The following is a 26,181-nucleotide window of genomic DNA, read 5'->3' on the forward strand; positions in this document are numbered from 1 at the left end:
TAAGGGTCAAACTTCCTTTAACCAATCGTGGTGGTACTGTTGGATGAAAACCTCTGTTTAATAAGCAGCATGATCAAGAATAGCAAGAAGTTTGGATCCACTAAGAACAAGACTGAGAATTATAGGAAAAATATTCTAGTGACTTTTGATCAATTGTTGGAACATTTCTGGAATATTCAATATTCTCTCAGATTTTCACTTTCAAAAAGACTTCAGTGCCCTCCTGAAGTGTAAGAGAAGATTTCTGTTCAAAGGCACTTATGCTGTCCTCTAGGGAAGATTCAAATGAGTGGACCGGGTTAGCTTTGAAAACTGAACAACATGAAGGAAACCAAGGAAAGGATAAGTGAACAAAAGAATACAGGGAGAAGACAAAGAACTTCTTTCTGTTTTTCAAATTCTAAAAGCCCAAGAGGGACTACTCTGGGAAATTAAAGATAGCACATTAAAAACAGACAGAAGGAAACACCTTTTCACATTATGTGTGGTTAAAACTGCATAAAATATAATTACCACAGGAAGAACTACAGTCAAGAACTCCGCAAGATTCTGATGGGTTTGCAGATGTATAAGGATATCAAACATATCAATAGCAATTTAAAACTGCTGGAAGGGACATGTATTTCTTCAAGGAAAACTGTCCAAGCATTTTAAAACTGCACAAAGACATGTGCTAATCAGAGTGAGAGACAAAGGAAAAGGTCTCTGCAAGATAATGCACACACAGGATGCCGTTAAAGAAACGACACCTCCTCTGAAATCCTTTGCATTCATTCTCTCTCCTTCCCTTTAAAGGAGCAGCACAGAAAGGGACAATATCTGCCACAGTGAAAGGCCATTTCCTTTAGGGTATTGTCCGAGATGAAAAGGTGTCTGCCAGCCATTCTCCCAGCATGCTGGCATTTCAGCAGTCTTCAGCTTGTCCCATGTGTCTGGATGTATACTTGCCTTGAAATTCATAGAGCTGGTTCTACGATTAGCTGGATCCTTTCTACTTTTCTGAACTCAGATGGTTTTTAAAAGCAGAAAGCACCATATGTAGTATATCTGTAATTTCCCATCTCGCTTTTTTGCATGACTAAGTAGTTACAGCAATGATGCCTCCCTCTTGTTATGCCATGTTAACTGCACCTGCACTGTCAGAGAAAAGAAAATCTAAAAACTGTGAGGTTTATTCATTTAAATGAAACAGTTTGTCAACAGCATAACTGAGTGCAAGTGAGGCCAAAACATAGGGAGGTGTTATAACTGTCTCAGCAAAAGCATTAGTCTGATGCTGAATTTATAGCCTTCCTAAACAATACACTCCAGTGCATTTTTTTTCTAGGACCTCTTTTTCCATCAGTTTTAGTCTGTTACTTACATCCTGTCTACTGAGCAGGAAGAGATTATTCCCTTTCTTTTTTTAAAGTGAACTCCAAATGATATGACAGTATTGCTGACACCAGTGCTTGACGTTGCCCTAGCAATCAGACAGTAGATGGTACTTGGTACATAAAAAAAAAAAAAAAAAAAAATTCTGAAGCATAAGGAATGTCACAAACCCAAGTTTGGCACAACTGGCTTGAAACTCTGAAATGCTAATAATAACCCTGACTTAGGGTTATACATATTCCAGCTTCTACTGGAATGCACAGTTGCTGCTACTATGGCTTCAATTGCCTCCAGCATTAAGATCAGATGAGTCTCACGTCCTCTCTCATTATACTCCTTTCAGTGACTGAAACCTTTCCACCTTATCTTTGTTCAAAACACTTCAAAACCTTCCTAACCTCTCTGCTACATATCCAGTCTTGCAAATACAGGCTGCACCTAACAGATGGGGAGATACATCCTGTATAGAGGCTGTTTGAGAGGTGACACAGAACTGGAGTCACATCTTCACCTTCAAGTCATCCCGTGTTCCTACACTGAGACTCACAGCATGGCACTTCACTGAGGGAGAATAAATGGAAAAAAAAAATCTTGTGCTGCCATTAATCTTCATATCAGTAATCAACTTCTTAGGAACAGTATCTGTCTGCCTTTGAAGCTGTAAAAACTAAATTCAGCAATAAAGTAATATGTCTGACATAATACAAGAATAATAACATTAAACTACATTTGACTCCTTGTAAATCATCCAATTCCTCTGAAAACATACAACCAGGAAAGATAAAACTAATTTCTATTTACACCTTCACAAAGCTTAGCAAACTCTCCCTGAATTTTCAAGCCAAATGTTCCTTTCAAAAACAAGCAGGGAGTGGGGGGGAGAAGGGGGAATGATATAGTATTATTTAATCATAAACTCTAAGAGCAACCTTTTAAGCATACAGTGCTCTTGCCAGCTCTCTGACAAAGCCTAACACTAAAATCCCAATTTACCTTCCAAGTAATGAGTATTTATCACTATATTTCTTCTTCTGTTTATTCATTTGGTTTTAAATAGATAGAGATACAATCTGCACAGGATCAAGAAAGAAGGTGAAAAATGTACAACAAAATAGTTGTTTCATTCCAAACATTTTCTACAGGAAAGATACCACTGCTAGGAGAAAAAAATGTTATCAGCACAAACACTGGATAAATGCAGAGACACTCATCAGAGGAACACTGGAGGATTGTGGACATGCAGAGGCAACAGACTTGGTTGAGATAAATAACAGGATTGTGATTAGGATATGCTGGAAGTAAATTGAGTTTGTTGCATAGGTTGGACTAATTTTTTTTTTTATTTACCAATGACAAAATAGTGTTGGCCATGTATTTTTCTGATTACACAATATATTATCTGCGATTGAAAAAATATACCATTTTCTGTGCCTCAGAAGAATGAGATGAACAGTTCTTCACAGAATCACAGAATGAATTAGGCTGGAAAAGAACTTTGAGATCATCAAGTCCAACCCATGACCTAACACCTCCTCATCAACTAAACCATGGCACTGAGTGCCACGTCCAGTCTTTTTTTAAACACATCCAGGGACAGTGATTCCACCACCTCCCTGGGCAGATGATTCCAGTGCCCAATCACTCTTTCAGTGAAGAATTTTTTCCTGATGTCTAACCTAAACTTCCCCTGGTGCAGCTTAAGACGATGTCCTCTTGTTCCGTCAGTGGTTGCCTGGGAGAAGAGACCGACCCCCACCTGGCTGCAACCACCTTTCAGGCAGTTGTAGAGAGTGGAAAGGTCTCCCCTGAGCCTCCTTTTCTCCAGGCTAAGCAACCCCAGCTCCCTCAACTGTTCCTCACAGGGCTTGTGTTCCAAGCCCTCCAGCAGCCTTGTCGCCCTCCTCTGGATGCATTTGAGCATCCCAATGTCCTTCCTGAACTGAGGGGCCCAGAACTGGACACAGCATAATGGAAGGAACAGAGTAAGAAATATACTATAATGCAGCACAGAAATTTCCCATGGATCTGTATCAATTGACCATTCAAAGAAACTCTCGTACAACTTTAAACAAGCTTTAGCAATTTTAGCAAGAAATTCCAGTTTCCTCACTTTGTGTTGCTGGTGGGGGATGCACACTTTGAATATCAGAATTCCAGGATGCTCTTCCTTGAGGTGTCACTCGCCCAAAAGAAACCTTTCAGCATGTATCACAGTCATACTGAAAACCTGTTTTTTCACTGAACTTTCATTAGAGTATCTTTTTTCCCCGCTTTTATTTACCATTGACATGAAAAGTATATTTCTGTAAATGATGATTGTCATTTTATTTCACCTTTCCTTTTCCAATTTCAGCATCTTCTTGCTCTTTGAATCCCAGCAGCACTGTAAAAATTTTTGCTGATTCACATTTATCCCCACAAAAAATTGCAGTGTCAACATACGAGGATCACTCGAGCCCCTGTGCCATAAACAGGATCTCTACAAGAGGATACACCTCATATGACACTTTTACAATGAAACCAAGCTCAAGGACTAGGAGCACAAAATTTTCAAACAAATAAAAACTTTTTTTCTGACCAAATATGAATAGATTACTAAAATTACCTTGTCAGCTGGGATCCAGCTCCAAGACTGCACCGTACACCATCATTTAGAGGTACTGCCATCCCTCCAGACTGCTTCCCTTTAGCAGCAGTGCCCTCAAGCCAATTTTTAGAAGCAGTTAAGAAGGGGTTCTCTTAAAAATGTAGCGAATTGCAAAGCTTTGATTTCAAAATACTCCATGAACTCTTGACTATTTCACCAAAACTGGCTTAAGCACATGTCAATTAAACTATTTACACTTAGCTTATTATGCTGCACTTCTAAACACTGACGAGCTTAATACTTTACAAATTATGTGGATTTATTGGATCAGACTATTTGGTGAAAGTGCAGAGACATTACCGAATTAATCCTTACCTTTTGGGGGACCTCACTCCTTTTCCAGGTATCTTGCAAACACGTATTTTCTTTAGTTCCCTACAGTTCCCTGTAGTTCACAGTCTCCCTGTGACAAAGAAGTCACGAGAAGTGGCTAAGGAATTTTAATATCAAGAAATTTCTAAGGCTTTTCCAGCAACTATCGAGTCTTCACGGGTACTGAGCTCACCCTGCACTCCTTCGTTAACCATTAACCAGGCGTGGCCCTATGTCAGCTTTATCAGCTGCTCTTTCTCAACACGGGGAAACCAGAAAACCTGTGGGCTCATTCAGCCGCAATTCGCAGCCATTGGGACGGGAGGGACGTGGGATTTCTCACTTATTCAGAGCCTTAAGTGAAAAATCCAACGAGACTGAGATGAAGCGAGCCAGCAGCCCCGGCAGATGCTGCCTCTGCCGGGGTTAAGCCGACGAGGATATCCACGCCACGGCGATGTCTGGCGGGTCACACGAGGAAGCGAGTGGGACAATTTGCGAAACCCCAGAGCCAGAGCTGCCGGGGCAGCAGCTGCCCGGCGGCTCCCGCCTGCCGGTGCCTCGGGGGCGCTGCCGGGGCGGGGAAAACCCTCACGTCCCCGGACCGGGACACGCTCCCCGTGGCGGGGACGGGGCGGGCGCCGCTGCCAGCCGTGTGCCACCGCTGCTCTTTGCACCAGGGGGGCATCCCGCCTGCGCTTAGAGCTGCTTTACAGCGGTTTCACAGGAGACGAGGCCCAGGGTGCCGCCCTAAGACAGAGGAACCCCAACCAATGGAAAACCCCGCGCTCCCACGTGTAGGGCAGGCCCGTGTGCCGCGCCTTCTGCCGGCCCGGGCAGGGAACGGGAGCCGGGCGTGCCCGCGGGCCTCCGGCCTCGCCAACACGGCCTGTCCCAGGTGCGGGACCGGGCACAGCCCGGCCTTTATGTCAGCTGGCCCGCGCTGATGCGACTTACTCCAGGATTTAGACTTGTCAGAATCGGAGACTGGAAATCAGCAAAATGGGGTTCCATTGTCACCAGCTCCTGTTTGTTAGAGGCGGTCCCCGGGCCCTCGCAGGGCAGCAGCTGCCTGGGGCCAGCCCGGGTGAGCCCTCACTGGGGCAGGACAGAGCCCAGCCGCATTCTGAGGGCTGCTGCTGGGAGATCCTCCGGCAGCAGGATCCTCAGGACCACCATGGAACCAGGCTGGGCACCAGCATCTGATCTCATCAATGCATATAAATGTCTCAGAGGGGGGTGCTAAGAGGATGGTGCCAGACTTTTCAGTGGTGCCCAGAGACAGGATGAGAAGCAATGGCCATAAACTAAAACACAAGTTCCACCTCAACATGAAGAAGAACTTCTTTACACTGAGGGTGGAAAGAGAGGTCATGGAATCTCCCTGTCTGGAGACATTCAAAACTCAACTGGGCACGTTGCTGTGTAACCTGATCTAGGTGACTGTGCCATGGCAGGCAGGTTGGACTGGATGATCTCCAGAGATCCCTTCCAACCCTAACAATTCTGTGATTTGCTCCTCTCATTCTCTTCCTGCCTGAGCAGCAGTGGATGGCTGGGGAGAGCCTCGACAGTTCCCCATGTGCCCCCCACACCTGGCCTGCCCTTCCAGCACAGCACTCTCCCTCCAGCTGCACCATAACTTTGAGTGAGAAAAATCACCTGCCTTCAGCAGGTGCATGACCCTTTCTGTTCCTCAGATGTCAATGGTGTAGGAAAAGCTGCGTTTCACCCAGGAGAACCCTTCACAACATGTGCCTGTGCACCGCTGAACAAAAATGCCCAGAGATACCCATTTATACGCAACTTTTAGGATACCCATTTCTGACTTGAGAGGGAGTAGCGCCTATTCTTTGTTTAGAGCTCATTTTAGAGGACACCTCAAAAGCTCAGCTTAGTCCCTGTCACTTAGGACCCAGTTTTGAGGCTGAATGAAGCCAGACACTACTCTTGAACAACTTCAGAGCCTGTTGGACTCAGCTCTGCTGTGGCAGTCCCCACACCCTCAGCAAACCCTCCCAGTGGCAGGCTGGAGTAGGGGAAGGCAAACAAGGACAGGACAGCTGTTGCAGACCATGGAGGCATCACTTGGTAGGGTGGTAGGAAGCAAATTCAATACTTACATGGCTGTTTCGCTAAGGGCAGCCTTAATTCAGTCAAAGGGAGACTGTAGAGCAGGTTTTCTTGGTCGTTCCTCAGCTCTTAAGTGCTACCTTCAGTTGCTTCTGTATGAGCCAGCCCTCATGCAGTCACATTACTGGGTCGGATAAAAAGTATCTATAGCCCTTGTCTTAGTAGTGGACATGTAGGGAAGATGTACTTATATATGTGCTGTCAAGTAATGATTTTTCCCTTGGAGACTGCTCCTGGCACTTAGTGACATGTGACCAATGGACTTTCAGAGAAGAAGATGGTATTTTTGTAGTTATCCATCAGCTGAGTTTTGTCTATCATGATGTGATAGAAGCCCTTTGTGAACCTGTGTGAACTTTTGCCACATGTTACATTTTGTGGTGGACAATGCAAGAGATTGCATGAGCAGTTTATGAAGAAATATTTCTGGTTTTCCTGAATTGGTCCTCTGCATACTTCAGGTGACTTATGCATCGAAAAATCTCATCATTAAGTGTTTTGTGTTCTGCTTAGCTGCCTATGTTTATCTATAAATTTATTCTCCTACCTCACTGAACTGTTTTATTATATATTTGATTGACCCTCATGTTTGCTCTTCCATTTCTATTGCATCCTAAGTCTCCTTTTCTGCTGTCATAGGAGTTCCTGCTCTCTTATATTTTTAAGGAGAGGATGCAATTCCTTCCTAGGTATGTGCTCTTCTCTGAAGCACTCTGTTTTCTAGAGCAGGTCAAATGCTTGTTCTGGCAATTGATTGTAAGTATTTTGAGGCAAACTTTGTGAGCTTTCAATGACTTTCACCCTTGTTTAGTCAGCTGTTTTCACAAACCTTACTGTCTAGTGAAAAAAACCCAAAATAAGTCTTCTATCCACCAATTCTATAATTATCAATTTACATTCTTCCATGACTGGATGTATCGTGGAGTCATTTTTCAGGAATAATCCTCACAGCTTGCCTCGTTTTTATATTTGTTTTTGAATCTGAGAGCAACCTGAAAACTAGAAGGTGGTAAGAGTCACACAGAGCACATTATTGCCATGCACAAATTTAGCAGCAAAGAGAAGTATTATGGAGGAAATCAAATAACGAAAAGGTGTAAATAATTAATTTTTTAAAAATAGGATGTATCTAGGATTCTTTGTGGAGTGATGATATTGTATGATGATATATGTATTGTATTCAGGGCTGTGCTTAGCCAGTTGCTTTAACCATCATTGGTTTTGGCAGAACCATACTACCATACTTCCACCTTCCTTTTCCTCTAATGGCAGTTGGACAGGCTGTTTTGGAAATGGGCACGTTGTAGAGAACACGAATTCCACTGCTGTTTCTCTCCTTGGTAACATAAGATGCCGGTCCTCACACCTCTGGAGAATGTGTTTCAAAAGGCAAATAAAATGGAAGTCTTTATGTAGAAGTGTCTTCACAAGTTTGAGGGAAGAGGAGGGGAAACTGACTCTTAGGGAGTGGTGAGCAGCACTCAGGGCATCACAGCACTGTCTTCACTGTGTTCCTAGTCACACCCAAACCATCCCGTGGACAATAATGCCCAAGAGTAATTTTTTTTCTCCCTTCCACTTCCCTCCCTGTCTCTCTTTTGAGCTCTAAGAAGTTGTACCTCTAAGCACAGCTGAGCTGAGCTTCAGGGCCCATAAACCCAGGGTGTATTTTGGCTCAGGGCTAGCAGCTGTTTGTAATTTCACCTTCCTATTCCCCAATTGTGGCACCAGAGTCTTGCAGCCAAGGGATGGTATGTGTGCAAAATGACAAGCAATTAGAGCAGAATTGTCTTTGGGCTAAGGGTTTGCAATGCGAGTGTTACATAAACTAATTCATTTTCAAGTCTCAGATGTGACTAATCGCAATATCTAATGAAAATCATATAGCTCTTGGACATAGCTGTGGTTATGTTGGGTTTTCAAATACTAATTAAATTGTGCTTCAAGTTAAGGAAGGAAGACATAAGATTTAGGATGCAGAAGCAACCCAAATCAAGGCAACATGGATATTTCAGAGGAAGATCTTTTGTCCAGCTGCTGACATTGTTACTGAAGTTTCCAGGATGTCAGACAAACAATGTCCAAGACACAACGCAATCTACAGACTGGACATTGTCAAACCAGATTAAAGCATTACTAAATTAGCAATAACAAAGACCAAAAGTCATCTAAAGTTCAACTTGAAGAGAAATGGCTCATCTGGTGATGTTTTTCTCATCTGGTTTTGCAGGTACAGGCTGAAGCAACAATTTAGCATTGAAGTCAATTTAAGTGTTCTTTGTATCAGGATGAAAGTCCTGCAGCCACGTGCTGTAAAACATGAGCCTGATAAGAATTTACTTATAGGTCCAAATGCATTTAAGCTGTTTTGCCAGGTGAACTTCATGCCAGAGTGCTTTATGTGGGATCAGGTGTCTGATCATGTCTGTTGTTCTGCAACTAATGTAGAAGAAGCACAAACCTATCAGGCAAGTAATTGAAATCTGTGCCACAGACCCACTTCTGGCCCAGACTGATTTTGTACTGGTGATGTTCTGATAGCCCAAGTAGCCACTGCTAATGCCTAGGGCCAGATTTCACAGGTATTTTGCATCTGCCGCAGAGGTGGGCAGTTTGGACAAACATGCAGACAGCACGGCACTGGGGAGGCGTACTGAGATCTTCTTACCATGTTGCCTTTTTTTAATGCCATACAAGGATTACAGGGGTAAATAATTGCTTTTTGGAAGTACTGTTGAAAAGTTTTCTGATCCAACAGCTATCAGGCCAATGAAGTGTTTTATGCAGAGTGTGCATTTTCCATGAGTTATAACTTTATGACCCTAAAGATGGTCATGGTACGTTGGTCTGATATGGTTCTAGTAGCCATCCCAAATGAATACCGTAGATTTCATAGCAGAATATCCCCAGTAATTTTCCTCAAACAAAAGGGGTGAACAAGTTCTTTTCTAAATAAAATGCAGTCTATCCTAATACAAATCTTAAGACAGAACAGCCAGGATAAAGGTATCTTGGGGATTGTGTTTCCTTGTCACGCTTCTTAAAAGCTGTTTAACATGACCCACCCAATTAACCTGAATTAAGGCAAGAGATACACAGTGTACTGATATATCCAAAAGACGACATTCATTCCAATATAAAATGAATAGCATTGTATTAACGTTTATTTCTAATTACAAGAAACAGAATATCAGTCCCTTATTTGTACAAAAATACCTGAAAGATTACAATTAGGTTCACAAGCCAAAAAGCTATTTACAGTATGAAGCAAAGCATATTGAATAAAGGTTTTGTCTCTTAAGTTAATACCTTTTGCATTCCCTGAAACTTTAAACTTTATTCCATTTTACAGTCACTAAATCTTGCATTGTGACAATATAATTTACGATAAGCAAGTCTTGCCACTGGAAAGGTGCATTGATTGGTCAAACTGTCAGGTATTTAGTGCAGAAAAGATAAGACAAAACATCTAAACTGAGGCACGTGTTTCTTCAAGATTAATTAACAAATAAAAAGTTTTTTGTACTTTAACACCTATTGTAACATAACTTAACTAGTAACCTCATTACCAAAATGGTTTGGCATTTTCCTTCTCAACATATTCAAGATTGCTACATGAAGTATTTATTTAGAAAATAAAATCACAGGCAAAAAGATAAAAATTCAACAGGCTCCAAAACAACCCTGAGCATCCCCTTTACATTCATGTCATTTAAATACAAAAATAAGAGTCAAATGTCCTTCAGTCCTTGGTATTCTGAGCTGGCAGCCAGCTGAATCTGTTGGAAAACTAAGGTGGTATTGACTGTTTTCCAGCAGAAAGAAGACAAAGCAGTGATCTGCTTAAGTAAGATTGTTGCCACTTTGAAGGTGGTCACTTTCTCAAAACAGCTCACTTTAGCTGGGAAGAGTACAAAATACTAAGTCAACCATCTACATACAAAAATCATGGTTCATAGTCAAACTTTTATTCTCAATTTAAATAAGATGCAAGGTTTTTTTTTTATAAATATGAAACACTGCAAATACTATCCGCCTACTGGGAAAAATGCATGGTTGTCACTAAGCTATGTAAACAGAAAAACTTAAAACTACAGCATAAATGGTCTTATTAAACTGGTAATGTAGTCAATACAAGTATCTTTTTTCTCCTAATAGGGGCCAAATAGAAGCATGCAAAGTGAAGTCAGACTTAAGTTAGCTCAATTTCAAGGTTTAAAAATACATTGTCTAGAAAGCAGGAACACTCATTTCACTATGTACAATTAAAAAAAGCAAAACAAAACAAAACAAAAAAGGCTTCTACTAAAAACAAAATCAATTCTTCATTTTTAGTATCTAGACATTAAATGGAAAAACAATACTAAATGTGTTCTGTAAACTAAAATACAGTGTTTCTATACCATTGACATAGTTTAAGCTGATATGGATGACTCAGGCAGGTTATGGTTTGTCTTAAGCTATTCTTAACACTACATGAAGACCTTAAAGTGTAGGATTGGTTTTCCTTCTTTACCCTTTCAGATGGCTAGGATTTCAAACCCAGTGGCAAATATTAAGGATTAACTAGCCTGTGTAAATAATTTACCATTTTACAAATGCTCCATTCTGCACTACACTCTGCAAGTTCCCAGGGTGGAATACTTCTCACTGCGGCTAATGGCACCAAGCACTGGGAAGTTATTTCAGTTCAAACAGTTGCTGAAGGAATGGTTGGTTGCAATTGCAGGATCAAGGTGGGACTTGTCTGACTTTAATACTGATTTATCATCAGAAAGAGTTATTGTGTAAACATGAAATAATTCATTTAAACATTAACAATAAAGTAGTTCTGATGACAAACCAGCACCAGAGCAAGATACATGCTTGTCTGCCACGGGTACTGGCGTGCAGTAGCACACATGACACAGGGATCACCAGTTACCTCGATGGATGATATTGCCAGCAGCTACTTCACAATCAAATCTGTTTCTATTCCCAGAATGTTCCTTCTCACCATGTAAACTTTCATGGCCCTACAAAAAGCAGAAGGGGTACAGTTCTTCTTATGCCCTATCCCCAGGAGAGCTTTGTGTCACTGTAGCTTTACTATATCGAAAGAGCTCTTTGAAACAGTCTGAAAATTCAAGGAGCTATAAAGCTAAAAACACTGGTTTTTAATTTTTTTTTTTATTTTGTCATACTAAGACTACCTGCAGAAGAATCTTCTCACAAAAAATGGTGGTTTCAAATACAAGTGTAGTCATTCAGTCCTACTCTATTTAGTAACAGTAAGTTTCCTCAGGAAAACAGTCAAAAGGCTGTAAAAAACAAACCACCACTCCAATAATAAAAATTTGTGCATAGAATCTAATACAGTTTCTGCATGACTGGATGCCACTAATATGCCATCAACATACTACAGCCATAATGCTACAAGTCAACAGTTTTAAGAGTACGTATATTGGTGGTATGTTCTTTTAGAATTGTATCCTCATTGCTTCTTCAAAGACATCTGCAGATCTTTGAACCTCAGGTCTCTCTCAGGAAAGTACTGAGACGCGCGCGCACACACACACACACACACACTTCTTGATTTTCTTCTAGATCCTTTTAGGCTGAAGCATTCCATACATTTTAGGGTGCAGATTAATACCCAATTCCTGCATGAATTTTAAAAGCCACATCAGCTCCTAATATAGGCTGCATACAATATCCGAAAATAAGTAGGAGTGCAAAAAAAGTGATCAATACAAAAAGTAAACACACTAGTCTTAATTGTCAAGATTATTCCAGGGCAAGAGTTCTTTTCAAAGATTTCTCTTCACACTTGTTCCTGTTAAGTGGCCCAGCCAAGATAGTTTCCAGTTTTGTTTTAAATTTACTCATTGTTTTACAGACCCTCCCCCCATTTTTGGGATGCTGGGACACTCAGCAGCAATCACTCTTAGGTGTTAGACAAACCAGCAATCTTGGTCTGTTGGCACCTGTCGAATCCATCCCTTTCAGAGTCCCAAGGTGCATAATATTTATCTTTTTTAACCAACTTACGAATCTGCCAATTCCCCAGTGTCAACGTTCTCTTACAATTACTCTTCTATCAAATCCAGTCTTCAGTGAGAGTCAGATTTAAGGTCATAAGGCCACTCGGATGCAGTGGTGTTTGAGTTTGCAGGGCAAGACTCCTTTGTTTAGTTGATAGAATTCAACAAGCTGGATTAGATCACTGAATTTGGTGTTCCCATCATCCAGACTGAAAAATATCTGTCCATCATCTTCACACTAGGAAAACAAAACATCAAGTTAAGCTGCTCATGAAGAGATACAAGCACGGAAAAACTTAGAGAGTACCACCAGTGTGTGACATAAATAAATGATGGCCACTTGGTTGGCACTTGGTTGCCCAAGCAACCCAGTGCCTGCAGTTCTTTGTGACACGCACAGCGCTAGAAAAAACATACCTTAACACAACTTGTAACGTTTTGCTTATGAAAGTGAAAGCTTGTGGGCGGAGTAATTGAAAGTTGTACAGACAGCACTGGCATTCATTAGATAAAACAAAAGTACCCCAAAAGGATTTGGTAGCTGTTTGTAAAATTGGTAGGCTAAACAAGGGAGGAGGATTTGGAACAATAATAAAAAGGTCTACAAAATCTTAAATTTTTTCATGCTTCTTTTGATCAAGATAAAAATCAAATTGTTTTCCAAATTCTCAGTGTAACATTATTTGAAGCTTAACATTATTGGATAACCTCCAGAATAAAACTTTTTAAAGTTTCCCAAAGTTACTCTATGTTTGTTTAAGTGACATGGGAGACAACAGCTGCTGTTGTTGCTGTCAGTCACAGAGAACAAGTTCCGTGCATTACACAGACTTGTATGATATGGTGACTTACACTAAGTTTTCCAGCAATGTTAATCAATATTTTTAATCAGACATTTGACAATTCTAAAGATTATCTGCTTACATACTTGCTAATGGAAACATCCTTGTTAGTTACATCAGTAATTAATAAGAGGTCTCCTCAGAAGTTGGCAAAAGCTTCATGGTTTAAAATTTCGGGTTGTGTTATCAGTATCAAAAATAATCTACTTACCGGCAAGATTTGAAAATGCTTTATTTTTTGATGATGGCATAACGTAAGTACAAATGCCTTTGGATTGCTTTGGCTGTCCCGGAGAAGAAATAATCTAGGAGAGAACATTTTTAAGAACAAATTGAATACTCCTATTTTTTGTTCTTAAATAATCAGAACTACTAAGTAATTCTGTGCCACTGCCAAACTCTTCTTTAGTTGCTTTAAGAGGTGATTCCATAACTGGCAATTTGCTTTCAGTTACTTTACCACACCTATGCAACATTAACAGATGAAGAAACAAGAGGTGCAACATACATGACGGTAATTCTTCCCCTAAGAATGTACCTATGAGGCTTTTTTTAAGGTTCCCTCTAACTCAGCTTTCCATTAATGATACATGCTCTCATGAAGAAAATGTTATCATTTAATTCTAGAGAAAACCTGAAGTTCTGTAGATGGCAAAGTAATATATGGGAATCTGTTCCCACTCTACGATATCTTGCATCAGTTCACAAAAATCCAGTGTCAGCAAAATTATGTGTAGGTTAAATGGCTGCAGTTGCACAGTAACAGCTCAATACTTTTTAAAAATTATTTCCCAGTTATGTAGCTTCCACATCATCAAGATGGGGAAAACACACACTGATGTTTCCTCTAGAACACTCATGGTATTTTTCCCTCAGCATTACGGAAAAAAATGTACTTTAGGCGTACAGCTACCAACATCATACACTATGTAGCTGTCACTTTTAAGTTAACCCACAAAACTGAAGTCCTACCCCAAATGGACTTTATTTAACATCCATACTGGGAAGAGGAGGAAAAGAGCTAGATAAGAAACCCCGTGTTTCCTCCCCTTAACATTTATGAACTAAGGAAGCAGATCCTCTCCACGCCACAGGAAACAAGAATGTACTTTTGGCACAAGGCTTATAACACTAATCAGTGGGTTTGTGAGATGGCTGAGCACAGGACTGGGGTAGGCCTCTTAACTGCTGACCACTAAGCCAGGAACACACTTTCCCAAGGCACAGTTGCAAGAACTGCTTGTAGTCTTAAGAACCCAAAGAATTTACTCCAGCTCCTCAGAACTGATTGAGAAATGTCAGTACCACAAAAATGCACCATCATAACCAGGGTCAGTTCAGTAGTCAGGGACAGGCATGTCTTGCCACCCTCAGAAGCCATGCATGGTACTTGAACATTCCTTTATAATCCTGGGAAGACCAGATGTGTGGAAAAGGGACAAAAGCATTTATAAATTAGGATCCATGTGAGGGAGAAAGACCTTACCTGCCCTGTGGTTACTGCAGTTCATGCAGATATCTCAATTATTTTTTATCTAGCTGTTTCAGATAATGCATGGTATCGTAAGCTGGTGGCACAAAGCAAAGCTTTGCACAACTGATGCTGCAACTGTTTACTCAACCTCTGGCAAGCAACCAGCTACCACGCAAACAGTGACTACAAAGATAGATGCACCCTCAACAGGAGCTTCAAGACATATCAAAGATAGCAGCATCAGTTGCTTGTATACATTGTTGAGCCTCTTCCACGAACCATCAGGAAACTTAACTTTCTGCCTCCTTTTGTTCAAGAACACACAGAGCAGGAAAACGTAGGCAGGAGTTTTCCACCCTGAAAATCAGGATCCTTAGATCTCAGAGCACATAGGTAACATGGTTCTTTTGTCACTGCTGATGGACCTTACTATGGCCAAACTAACCAATTTTCACCTTCCACAGTAAGTAAGCTGATCAGGCACAAATTTAACACAGCCTCAAACACATGAACACATTTATGAAGACCTCAAGAAGGATGGACCACTGGATTCCTAAGGCAGCGAGTCAAAATGAGCCCAAGATTATAATGATATGTGGTATGAGAAAACCAGAAACCCAAAAAGTCAGCAGTGCTCCTTTGCTTTCTTAGCTTTTCTTCTCTGTTGGACCTGCTAAGCTAAACCCAATTGCCTTAGCCTAGACAAGACTGCCCCAAAAATAAGCAAACACTGCTTGATGAATATATACATGCAATTTTTACTTCCCTAATGTATTTTAGTCTTCAGAAAGATTAGTGTTGCTTTGAATCAGAAAACGATGAAGAAAGGTTTGAATTTCACTGTCTCCTGTGAAGCCAACATGGATGTTTCTACCTTAACCCTGAGAGCAGTGAGGATAGTGAACCAAAGGCAACCATGCCTTTCCCATCCTGCAAATAAACATTGCTGAATGCAACTTCCCTTCAGTAACTATAACTGCATATAAATAAGGAAAACAGATGCTTAGGAGATACTTAAATCTCAACTACAGACATTTTAGAGAGTGCTGGAACAGGTACTTCAATTTCTTTGCTCTAGAACAGAAATAAATAGTGAGCCAGCACCATTAGCTGCTCTGATTCATGCAAAAGAGCATGGATGGCTGATTATAAATTTGTAGGCAAATGGCTAGGTACAGCTTTGCTTGAAAAATATGCCCTCAATGCAGATTACAAGAATTAACTATTTTCAAGTTCTAACACTGACGAAAACTTGATTGCTTCTGTTGGAAAAAAAGAAGGACATTTAAGTGTATTCCTAAGATTTTACTTTTCAAATTAAAAGTTAGGACCCACTCCTACAAACACACACTCTGACTTTTTGGAATCCAGGCATAGGTTATAACGGGGCTAATCGGCAATCAGGTTACTCAGAAGTGCTCAGAAACCTGTAAACCATTACAGCAGAAGCTGTGCTCTCATCTGTAAAGATTAGACTCTCAGATCATAAATACTGAGCAACAAGAATACCTACCCATCTACAAGCCCTTGTTGCTTAATAATCCTGTGAGATTCTTCTCTAGAGATTCTGCCATGAAACCAGTGCTGTGTCCTATGAATAACTGGAGAAGAGAGGAAAAAGAGGGAGAGGACGGTTAAAAACAGTTACACATGCAACCATTTATTCCACATACTAATTATTTAAACATTTTAAAAGTGGGTATAGTTCTCTTACAGAATATAAAGTATCTTCTATCAACCTACATAATAAAAGAATAAATATAAAAAAATGCATCTACTTAATATACCAAGTAGAGAGGCATTATCTCCATGTATTTTCTTATTTGCAGATATACAATCAGGTAAACAAGAGAAGTCTCTTAGAATATTGCCTTCTCATAGCTTCTTGAAAATGTTGGGACTAAAAATTCTTAGAACACAACGTGTGAGTGAACAAGTTAGAAATAAGTCTCTCTAACTCTCAAATAAAGAAAAGCACTTCAGATGGTGCTTTCAAGAGTCGAGTTACCCCCAAATACTTTTATCTTTATTGTTTTGTTTTTCAAATGGTATTTTAAAATTCTGTTAACAGAATAGCAAAAGAGAATAGCTGTGTTTCTTCCAAGAAGTCTAGGATATTAATATGAAATTTCCTGTTGTTTTATTAAACTTACAATTTCAAAGAAATGTTCAGGACCTGCATATTTTACATTTTTCAGTTATTATGGAATGAATTCTGTTTTGAAAACTCTCATTTCTACTCTTTAAAGATTAAAAGATCACTCATAGACTTTTCTTGTCCAAAACAGCGAATTAACTGCTGGATTCTTTTAAATGGAAACATTTATGGAGTGTCTGTTTTTACAAAATCTGGGTTTCAAAAGACTAGTCCTAAAGAGAAGCTTGAGTGGGCCATCAAAGGAAAACAAGTTCCTTCTACGGTGTTCATATGGGTAAGGACGTTAAATGACACAAAAGCTACTGATTAAGATCGTACGTGACGTCAAGGCATTCCTTCTACATGGCTGCACTCTGTATGAAATGTACCTTTTCTTTACCCACAGAGGCCTCTGATACTATGGTTACAAACCATCAGAATTTACCTGTACTCAGTGTGGAAGGATGGAGTGGACTTTGGCTACCCAAGATGTTCATTCTTGTGCTACGTTTCTATAGAGAAAATGAATTACCGTTAAATCCACACTAACGCCTCAGGAGAAGAGAATTAGTGCACATGCAATACAGATTTAATTTACAGGAAACTGGGGGCTGGGCAGATTTAATGCAAGGATGAGAAAAAGAAATGCAACTTTGAAGGGGGCTAATCTACAAGCAGCAGCTCATTTCAGTTGGCTTAAAACACAAGCCAGATGTTAATGATGAAAGCTCAGTATCTTAAAAGAAAAAAAAAAAGGAAAAAAAAAGACAGAAAAAAAGAAAAGTCTGATATGTTTCTGCTCAGGCAAAACACCAGGCACTCAGTAAATCAAGCAGTATTTCCCTCCCGTACATAAAGCACCAGCTAATGCTTCAGTAATGACTCCTTTTCCCTAAAAGACGAGCATGTGGGAAAACTTGTACTGCAGCTGTCTGTCCACAAGACACTATAAACAAGTTACATCAGTTTTCATTGCAAGAGGTCCTGCCTCTTGTATATTCTGCAATTAAACTTACTGGGAGCAAGCCATTAGTCAGAGCCCCAGCCTCTTCCATGTGGGGAAGCATTTAATTTGACATATTCCTCCTCAGAGACTGGTTTTGCAAACTGGCAGTAAAGTTCTGGTGGGTCTGCTTTCCCCCTCAACTTTCCTCTGGACACTAGGGGGACAGAGAAGCAGTGGTAGAAGGTTGTTGTGAATGTGACAGTTTTGCTAAAGATGGATATTGACTTTCAGATCTGCATGCTTGCAGTGTGATTGCTTCAGGTTGGAGCTAAGCTATACTGTGACCAGCACTGCACTAACATCATAGCACACTCTGTGTTTTGGCTCTCAACAGACACTTACTGATCGCAAAAATAGAAAAGAAGAGAAGATAGCTACCCTCCAAGCATGTCCTTCTTCCAAGGCAGCACTCTGTGCTTCAGCAGGATTTTCAATAACTCTTCCTATTTGCCCCGAAAAATCCATTGCTACTAGTGAGTTTTCAGATACACTTCTCTGAAAAGGAATTTTCACTTGTTTCAAAAAACAGGGAAAGAAAAAACCAGCTTGAGAGTTTCATTTCAAACTGTTTTGGTTTCAGAAGACTGTCCAAAGTCCTCCTTCAAAAGCACAGAAAATACATCTTATTTTTTTCCCCTTTCAAAAGATTCAGAGACAAAAATAGATGGTTTTTCTTTTTCAACCGTAGGGGAGGGAGACGATTCAAAAGCTCAGAATAAAATCTGTTTGCTCAAGTTGCCCACTTGCCCTATTACAATATTCCAGTAATTCTCAGGACCAGTTGGGATCCAAATATAGGATCTTCCCTTTTAGGTAGGTAACAGTCAGCTCTTGGCCCAACATATTTTAGGAAATTTACGTGTTAGTTTTGCCAGACCTAAGCTGGCTTCTGCAGAGACAGCCAGATGTCTCTGTACCGTACATCTCAAAGAGCATGACGTAGCCAAGATTTTTCAATCATGTGGATCATGTAAGCCTAAGATAATGGAGAGCCAACCACGGGAACTGTACTCATGCAAAACATGAACTTTACATTGATTTGCTACACAATGCTGAATTTACATTTCTTAGCGTAAAATTTTCCACTTTTAAAATGCAAAAGCAAATATATCTTTTCCAACATTATACATCAGTGAGTAAAGTTCATTACTTACTACTGGAGTGGAAAAGTGTGGAAGCATGGCTTTTCGCTGCTGAGGAATTCTATAATTCTGGTACAATAGCATTCCATACTGCCAACAGAAACACAAGGACATCATTATTCAAATATATGCCCTAGGGAAAAAAACTATAGTGATTTCATAATACCACTTATACTGGAGCAAGGTGCCACCAGTTTATTATTTTCCTGATCAGAAGCTGTCCCAAAGCCATTTGCATTGAGTAATAGTGATTGGCAGGTGGCAATCAAAGAGTAAATATGCACAAGTTTTATTTAAAAAAATACATGCTTGAGTGATATACACAGGTAATTTCTGCCACTCTCAGCTACCACTATGTTTGCCTTGTAGCACACAAGCTTTCAGTTGAAGTCAGAACAGACACATTAATTCCCTTCTTTTTACCTCCTAGAACTTAAAAAATATCTGTGCAAGACATCCAAACCCGGTTTCCATAAAGATAAAAAATAAGAACCTTTCTAATTCACTAGCTCTTTCAATAAATTTCACCAGGAAATATCACTTGGTACTTTTCTCATCCTTAAAAAAATAAGGTGATTGAATTCCAGTCATGCTCTTGGTTGAACATGATAAATTTTAGCAACACTAGTAGCTAGGATGGTAGGAAAAACACCTACTCAGTGCCTTCCCTAGAGGCACAGTGCTGAAGTATAGCAACATTGATTACTGAATGTTCTAACTGAAATAGTTTATACAGGGTAATACAGGACTATGGAAAGCTAAATGAGATGGTGAATAAAAAGGAGGGTTATGAACACAGCCTTGGGGCACAGCCTTAATTTTCACTGACTGTACACCTTTAATCATCTTTTGGTGTGTCTTAAAAACAAACTTGTTTTTTTTCTGTACGTAGGACATAGTAAGGTACAGAAGAACACAGCAGTTTTCAAGGCAGAACATTCAGAAAAAGACTTAGAACCAAACCAGAACTTATGTACATTTTCCTATGAAGATCAGGACGTTCTCTGGTTCAAAGGGCACAAAATAGTCAGCTTTCTCCTCAGTTCTCTCCATCCTGGTTTTGTTTCAAAAAGCAGTGAAGCCTCCTATCACATTATCAAGAAATTTCATTGTTTGCTCTTAGATATGAGTAACTTTCACCCAGACATAAGGTTACTTATCTTTGTTACTTCTAATAGAACTTCCAGAAAAAATGAAAAAAACCACAAAAATTGCAAAAGGCATTCTGTTCTGGCTAAGAGAACCACTTACCATTATGAAAACATTAGCTTTATGATAACTTGAAAATACCTTGTTAAGCAGGTTTTTAAATTCATTCACGTATCTCAAATTTGGATCCAAAACTAAAATTATACTTCATTCATATGTGGAAGGAATAGATCTCTGTCCTGTGCTTAAATTCTTAGGTGGGACAGGTCTGCTTGGCATTTTTCTCTTATCCGTACTGTTTTGGAGCAGATGATAATTAAGAACATACAGGTAATTTCTCATTAACAAAATAACAAATGCCACTTAACTATAGGTGTAGCTTTGCAAAACTAGAAGAGATTAAATACCTTGAGGAGTCGAAACGCAGTCATCCAGCATGTCCTGCTTTGCTCATCTTCAGCACACAACAACCGCAGTTCCTTAGTTTCATTTCTCACTCTGTTTGGCTTTAAAGTAGTAGAGGGAAGTCAGATATATTCATTAGAAAACCAACAACACTGTAAGCTTACTGCACGGTAAAAGGAAGGTGCAGTACAAGTCTAAAGAATTAGCCAGAAAAAGCTCCCACCACACTGAATTTAAAGCTCAGGAGAGGCTGAGCATGCTTTGAAAGAAACCACTTTCTCAGCTGGGTCCAACAAGATAAAATGTTGGTGCCTCCTGACTTTCAGAAGCTGGGCTCATTGATCCTTGTGGGTCCCCTCCAACTCAGGATATTCTATGATTCGATGATTTGAAATAATGTGCAGTTCTAGCAGTTTATAGGAACAAGGTACTCAAGCCATGCTGAGAACTCAAAACCAGACCTGGGCACTTAGTTTTGCTGGTTGTGGTAGTTGAAGGGGGTTTTTTGGTGGTTTGGGTTTTGTTATCTTTTTTTTTTTTTCAAATCTGTGAGAAGTTTTATAAACTCCCATTTGAGATGAAGGATGAAAGTTTCCATAACAGAAGGTAACTGAAAGTTTGCTTCCATCAGTTCAGGTTCTGTCCTGCAGCCAGTCTCTTTGATGCAAACCCTTGTTTTCTAGCTCTGCAATGGCTGCTAGGAAGGAAACTGCTTCACTACTGTCATAAAACCAGCTCCCAGCTTTATTTTCTTCTCAGAAAATTACACTTTTCAAAGCATTGAAATACTTTCCAAATGAATCTTTCAGCACAACAGTTTTAAAAATCTTCAAAGGCAACTGGTTATTCTTATATTCATTTTTCCAAGACAGTCTTCCTCTTTAAATAAAGACGAACCTCTGGCCCACAATAATGGTAAAATTGCACCCCATCAGAGCTTGCTGCGATACAGTTTTGGTGCTTGCTGTCCACAGAAACTTTTCTATTCAATTAGAGAACTTGGAAAAGCTTTCATCTGTGAGGTGAACCAAGGCCACCTCACAAGCACACCATGCTTCAGCACTGAGCTGCTCTTGAACAAAAATTTCCCAAACCAAAGGAGCACCAGATAAAGTGTTAAAAGTGTCACATAAAATGATGACAAGATTCACAGGACATGCCTGCCAAATGAAAGATGTTAAAGATCAAGTCCTCATGACAGAAAAGGCTTGCAGAGTTTTACATACAAATCCCATTTAGCTGGGGGTTGGGGTGACTCTGAGCTACCAACACAGTCTGGAACTTTGAAAGGATTCAGTGAGAAGGTTTACCTTTATACAAAATCCATACTCTGCAGGGGCATTGTACAACTTCTTGCCTGCTATCAATGAGAAGATATTGCTGTCTTCTAGGTCAGCCAACAATTGCAAATGTCTTGGCTCCTGGGGAAATAACATGATTTAGCACAGGTAAGTGAAAGATTTTGGAAGATGTTGTGCAAGCTCTGCAGTCTCTCAAGCCCAGCTTCCAACAGAGGGCAGTGCACGAGCGCTGCTCCTCTCCCAGGCAGCCCTCGAGTGGACATGGCACACACCCCCTAAGTATCAGCCTACCTGCTGAAGGTGCTTGGTACAAGAAGCTCACAAAATACTTGTGCAAACACATCACATTAAAAATGGCCTGGCCTATTACATTGCTTCAGAGAAATCTGAAGGTTAGCACAACTTTAGTGGCCCCAATGATGTTGCCTAGCTGGTTTGTTTTTATTTTATATTGAAACTCTATGGCTGTGTTCATGCATTGAGAGCCCAGGGCTTGACTGTCATTTGATCGTGCCTTACTTATCCTTTTCTATGGAATAAAAAAAGGGAACACTGTGTGGAAATTTTTAAAAAACAGCAAAAAATACCCCCTGTAAAAGCAGAAAATGCTTTCACATGCTACTACTGTGCAACTTCTTTTTTAATCTTACCTTTGAAGTTCCTTTTGTAGAACAATAAAGTCCTGATCTCCTCAAACACATAAACAGTTTCTTCCATGATTTCCTACCCAGCTCTTTCACATGCAAGAAACCTTGAATTTCAGGGCAGCTACTGGAGTTTAAAAAGTTCTGTTGGAGAGGAAAATGTAGATGAACATTGTGTCCTATGGATGAATTATAAAATTGTCACTGTATTTGCAGAACAGAGAAGAAAATGGCAAATCACTACGCTGACTTGAGGTGCAGTTTCACACTAGGCTTTAACTGACCTAGATGTTTAATCTGATTTACAACCGAAATAGATATTCCTGCTCCTCCCATTGCATCTACCTGGCCATCTCCTTCTGCAAGTGACACCTTCCTATTCTCTGCATCAAGATTTAAATCTCAAAAAAGATATCGCTTCTCTGTATCCCCATTCATCTTGCACTTGGCCTGAAGGGAGAGAAAGTAAGCTTATTAATTCTTAAAATAATACCGTGTCACAGTAATTCTGGCAAATTGTCTAACTGGAAACATTGGCCAAAATCTCCATCTTTATCCTAAAGTTTTTGAAAGGGAAGAGCCTATTTCAGGATTTCAAGTTTTCCCAGGACAGGAGGTATAAAAGACCACAGAGTATTTAACTGAAAATGACATGTAGAGCAGTCAAGTAAGTGCCAGCAGTTATAGCAGACTTCAAGATTCAGAAGCATTTATGTTCTTGACGTAAGTAGAAGGACTACATACAGAATAATTGGTGATGTATCACAGGAAGGAAGCATTAATTATGTAGGAGAACTGATGGATTGCTCCCTTATTACAACAGGCCGGATTTTTAAATGACAGAGGGCTTGATCAGTAAGTTAAATGCCAAATTAATAAATTCGACAAGTATGAAGAAAACTGCAGGAATCTTGTTGGTCCAGATGTCTCTGTAATTCTTCAAAGTTGTGTTTTGGTCTTATTTGGCAGACAATGCCCACAGGAAACAAAACCAAAACCAGTGCCCTGTGTCAAAATTCTTACTTGCATTAAACCCTATTTTTTTCCAGTCCTCCTCCTCATCTCATCTAACACAATGGGAAAGAACCATCAATTTTCTTTCTATTTGTACTATGAATTCACTTCTCAGCTGTGAAAGGGAAAGACCAAAAGGAGAATAGATTCTTTTTGTCTAGTCAGCTAAAACAAAGGTAAACTAAGACGGCAAGCTTTTCTGCATGTCTGAGCCAGGTTGAGACTAGGAAAAACAGATCCCAGTGGTTTTAATGCTATTGTCATGACTAAAAATACTAGCTCTTATTGCAGTATATGATATCATGAGATGGTATTTAATATTCTTCCCTCTTATGTGTGTCATTAAAACCAGCAGAATTGCTCAGTGTTTCAGGTGGCCTCACACACAACATGGTTAATGACTACAAGGCTGCAGGAGGTTTACCTTCAATAAATTACAACTGCCACTGAAATTCTGAAAAATGGTTGTGTGTTTTTTAAAAGAAAAGAAGTACTTAAAAGATATACTTTAACAAAGATAATTTTTTGTGGTTAAACAATGAACTAGAGAGAATATACTCACCCTCTTTCCCCCACCCTCTTGTGTTAACCCCCATGACTTATGCTTCTCCAGGACTGTACCTTTCTGAGCCCTCCCAGAAGCAAACTCTCATACCTCATGAGGTTGTAAGGTTTTCCTTTTGCTACCACTTGAGTTACCCTCAAAACTTTTCCATCTTCAAGAACATCTTGCTCTTTTGGGGAGTCCTGCTGCTTGTATTAACAAGCAAATTCAATTCTCCACTTAAACTACTGGGAAAATGGGTCCAAGGTATGAAGACCTCTTTCCCTACCAGTCTGTTGCAATGCCAGTCCATGCCAGTTTTGGTTCCTGATTACAACCTCATTGCACATGACTTTCATTTATAATTCCAGAAATTGGCTTGATTTTTTTGTTTGCTTGTTTCCCAGATGAAAGTGGATGCTAATGTTTTAAATTTTGTCAGTGAATGTGGAACTAAAATTTAGTGGACTTTGATATAGTTAAGGGACAAAATGAGTGCACTGGTTTAAAAGTTAGTAGAAACTTGTCATCTTTAAACAGAAAGTCAGTGCATACTTGCAAACATGCAAAATGACAGAAATCAAGCCAAAATCAGCTATTTGTACATATATATTCTTCATCTATTTGTGCTTCTGCTTTATAATTTGCCTGTTATTCATGGCACTGTCTTCCAGGCATCATGGTCTTATGTTCTTAGTACAGTACTCTTTTAATAACTGTGTTTTAATTTGGCTCCAGAGTTGAATGTCCACAGTTTAAGAAAACAAGTGAAAATTATTTACACTATGGGGCTTAGATTAGAGTGCTAAAATTGAGAGATTTAAGTGAAACTGTTACTGATCAGAGAAGTAGCCCACCCTTCAGCATCATCCTTGAAGGCCAACCAACTGTGCCACCACCACGGTTCCTTTATGAGCAAGCAAGAAACTGTACAGTGACAGCAGAACTTCAGCATAAATGCAGCACACGTGCCACCACCACGTAGATTGCACAACTCTACCACCACATATGCATAAGGAACACACCCCTGCAATTTAACTGGGGGAGCTTTAAATGGGATTACTTTGCAAATACTGTGTACAAATTTCTACTTGCACTTACTTCTTAGGGCATTATTTTTCTACACAAAAGAGCTTCTAGTTGGCTGAATCATGGGGAAGTTGGTCCTTATTGTTAATTCTTGCCAGGCACAAACATAGGACACAAAAAGCAAAAGCAAAACCTCTCATCATCTCAAACTCATCTTCTAATATCCACTTGCATTTTTACACTTTCTCCTGTGCTGTGATGTGGAGTATAGAAGAGTACTTCTGTTCTGCCTTTTATAAAAGGTATATTTGTTTTTCTAGAAATGTATCTGCCAAGACTGTTTGGGAGTAACATTAGGTGGCTAAACCAGATACCCACAGAGTAAGTTGAGTATTAATGGAACAAATATGTATGACCATAGCTATGAATACTTTGTGTTTACAATTTACACCTCAATGCCACTGGGCAAGATCTTTGTTAGATATTTTCAACATTAGCCCCATATGCTAACTCACTACACTGGTCTTTCTCTGACCGACTATTTTCCAGACCTTCGAATTCCCTCCCTCCCTTCCTCCCTTCCTCCCTCTCAACCCCTCCCCTCCAGTTCCAAAATTTTCTTTGTCCATACAGATAATTTACAGTACCTGCAAAAGTTGTGACTGTGGGATACTGCCATTCGTTTGCTGGCACCAGGCAACCATTTGTTCTGGAAAGAAATTCTAGACACAAAAAGAAGACAATTGGAAGTCACATTATATTTGAACACTCTTACAGAGAACTAGTGACATTTTCTTCAGTCATTATTTTTTTGGAACTATCACTATTAAATCAAATTGGAAATCCCCTGACACAGAAAGTAATACTAGGGCTTTTCAAGTGCAGTTCTTCCCTTCCTTCTGCTCACCAGATGCCCATGCAGACAGATTGTGGGTTTTTAAAATATCTGATATGCAGCATTTCGTAAGTGCATTTTCCCATCACTTCCTCTTCTACTGAGGGCTT

At 39.9% G+C, this 26,181-nt stretch overlaps 2 protein-coding genes across 8 annotated transcripts in view; both read right to left on the reverse strand.

Annotated features, from left to right (window-relative positions):
• DDC (dopa decarboxylase) overlaps positions 1-4,741 on the reverse strand; it is a 73,951-nt gene extending 69,210 nt beyond the window's left edge. For 2 of the 4 annotated variants that reach the window (XM_042048838.1, XM_042048836.1), the window contains exon 1: positions 4,337-4,731. The gene's annotated coding sequence lies outside the window, so the exon portion shown is untranslated. Of the gene's footprint in view, positions 1-4,336 lie in introns of all 4 variants that reach the window. The other 2 variants (XM_042048841.1, XM_042048842.1) reach the window with 2 other exon arrangements.
• A 4,862-nt stretch (positions 4,742-9,603) lies between these two features.
• GRB10 (growth factor receptor bound protein 10) overlaps positions 9,604-26,181 on the reverse strand; it is a 146,055-nt gene continuing 129,477 nt past the window's right edge. For all 4 annotated transcript variants that reach the window (XM_042048690.1, XM_042048694.1, XM_042048691.1 and 1 more), the window contains 10 exons: positions 25,824-25,898; positions 22,596-22,733; positions 21,955-22,065; positions 20,647-20,745; positions 19,103-19,180; positions 18,327-18,443; positions 17,388-17,454; positions 16,319-16,406; positions 13,543-13,636; positions 9,604-12,727 (listed from right to left, as the gene is read on the reverse strand). In XM_042048690.1, the coding sequence (XP_041904624.1) occupies positions 12,581-12,727; positions 13,543-13,636; positions 16,319-16,406; positions 17,388-17,454; positions 18,327-18,443; positions 19,103-19,180; positions 20,647-20,745; positions 21,955-22,065; positions 22,596-22,733; positions 25,824-25,898 (1,014 nt within the window). In that variant the 3' untranslated portion in view covers positions 9,604-12,580. The remainder of the gene's footprint in view (positions 12,728-13,542; positions 13,637-16,318; positions 16,407-17,387; positions 17,455-18,326; positions 18,444-19,102; positions 19,181-20,646; positions 20,746-21,954; positions 22,066-22,595; positions 22,734-25,823; positions 25,899-26,181) is intronic.

This window comes from Corvus kubaryi, unplaced genomic scaffold, assembly GCF_017639235.1.
Source record: "Corvus kubaryi isolate FWS band 111438036 unplaced genomic scaffold, C.kubaryi_AGA036_p1.0 68, whole genome shotgun sequence".
NCBI classification, from domain to species: Eukaryota; Metazoa; Chordata; class Aves; order Passeriformes; family Corvidae; genus Corvus; species Corvus kubaryi.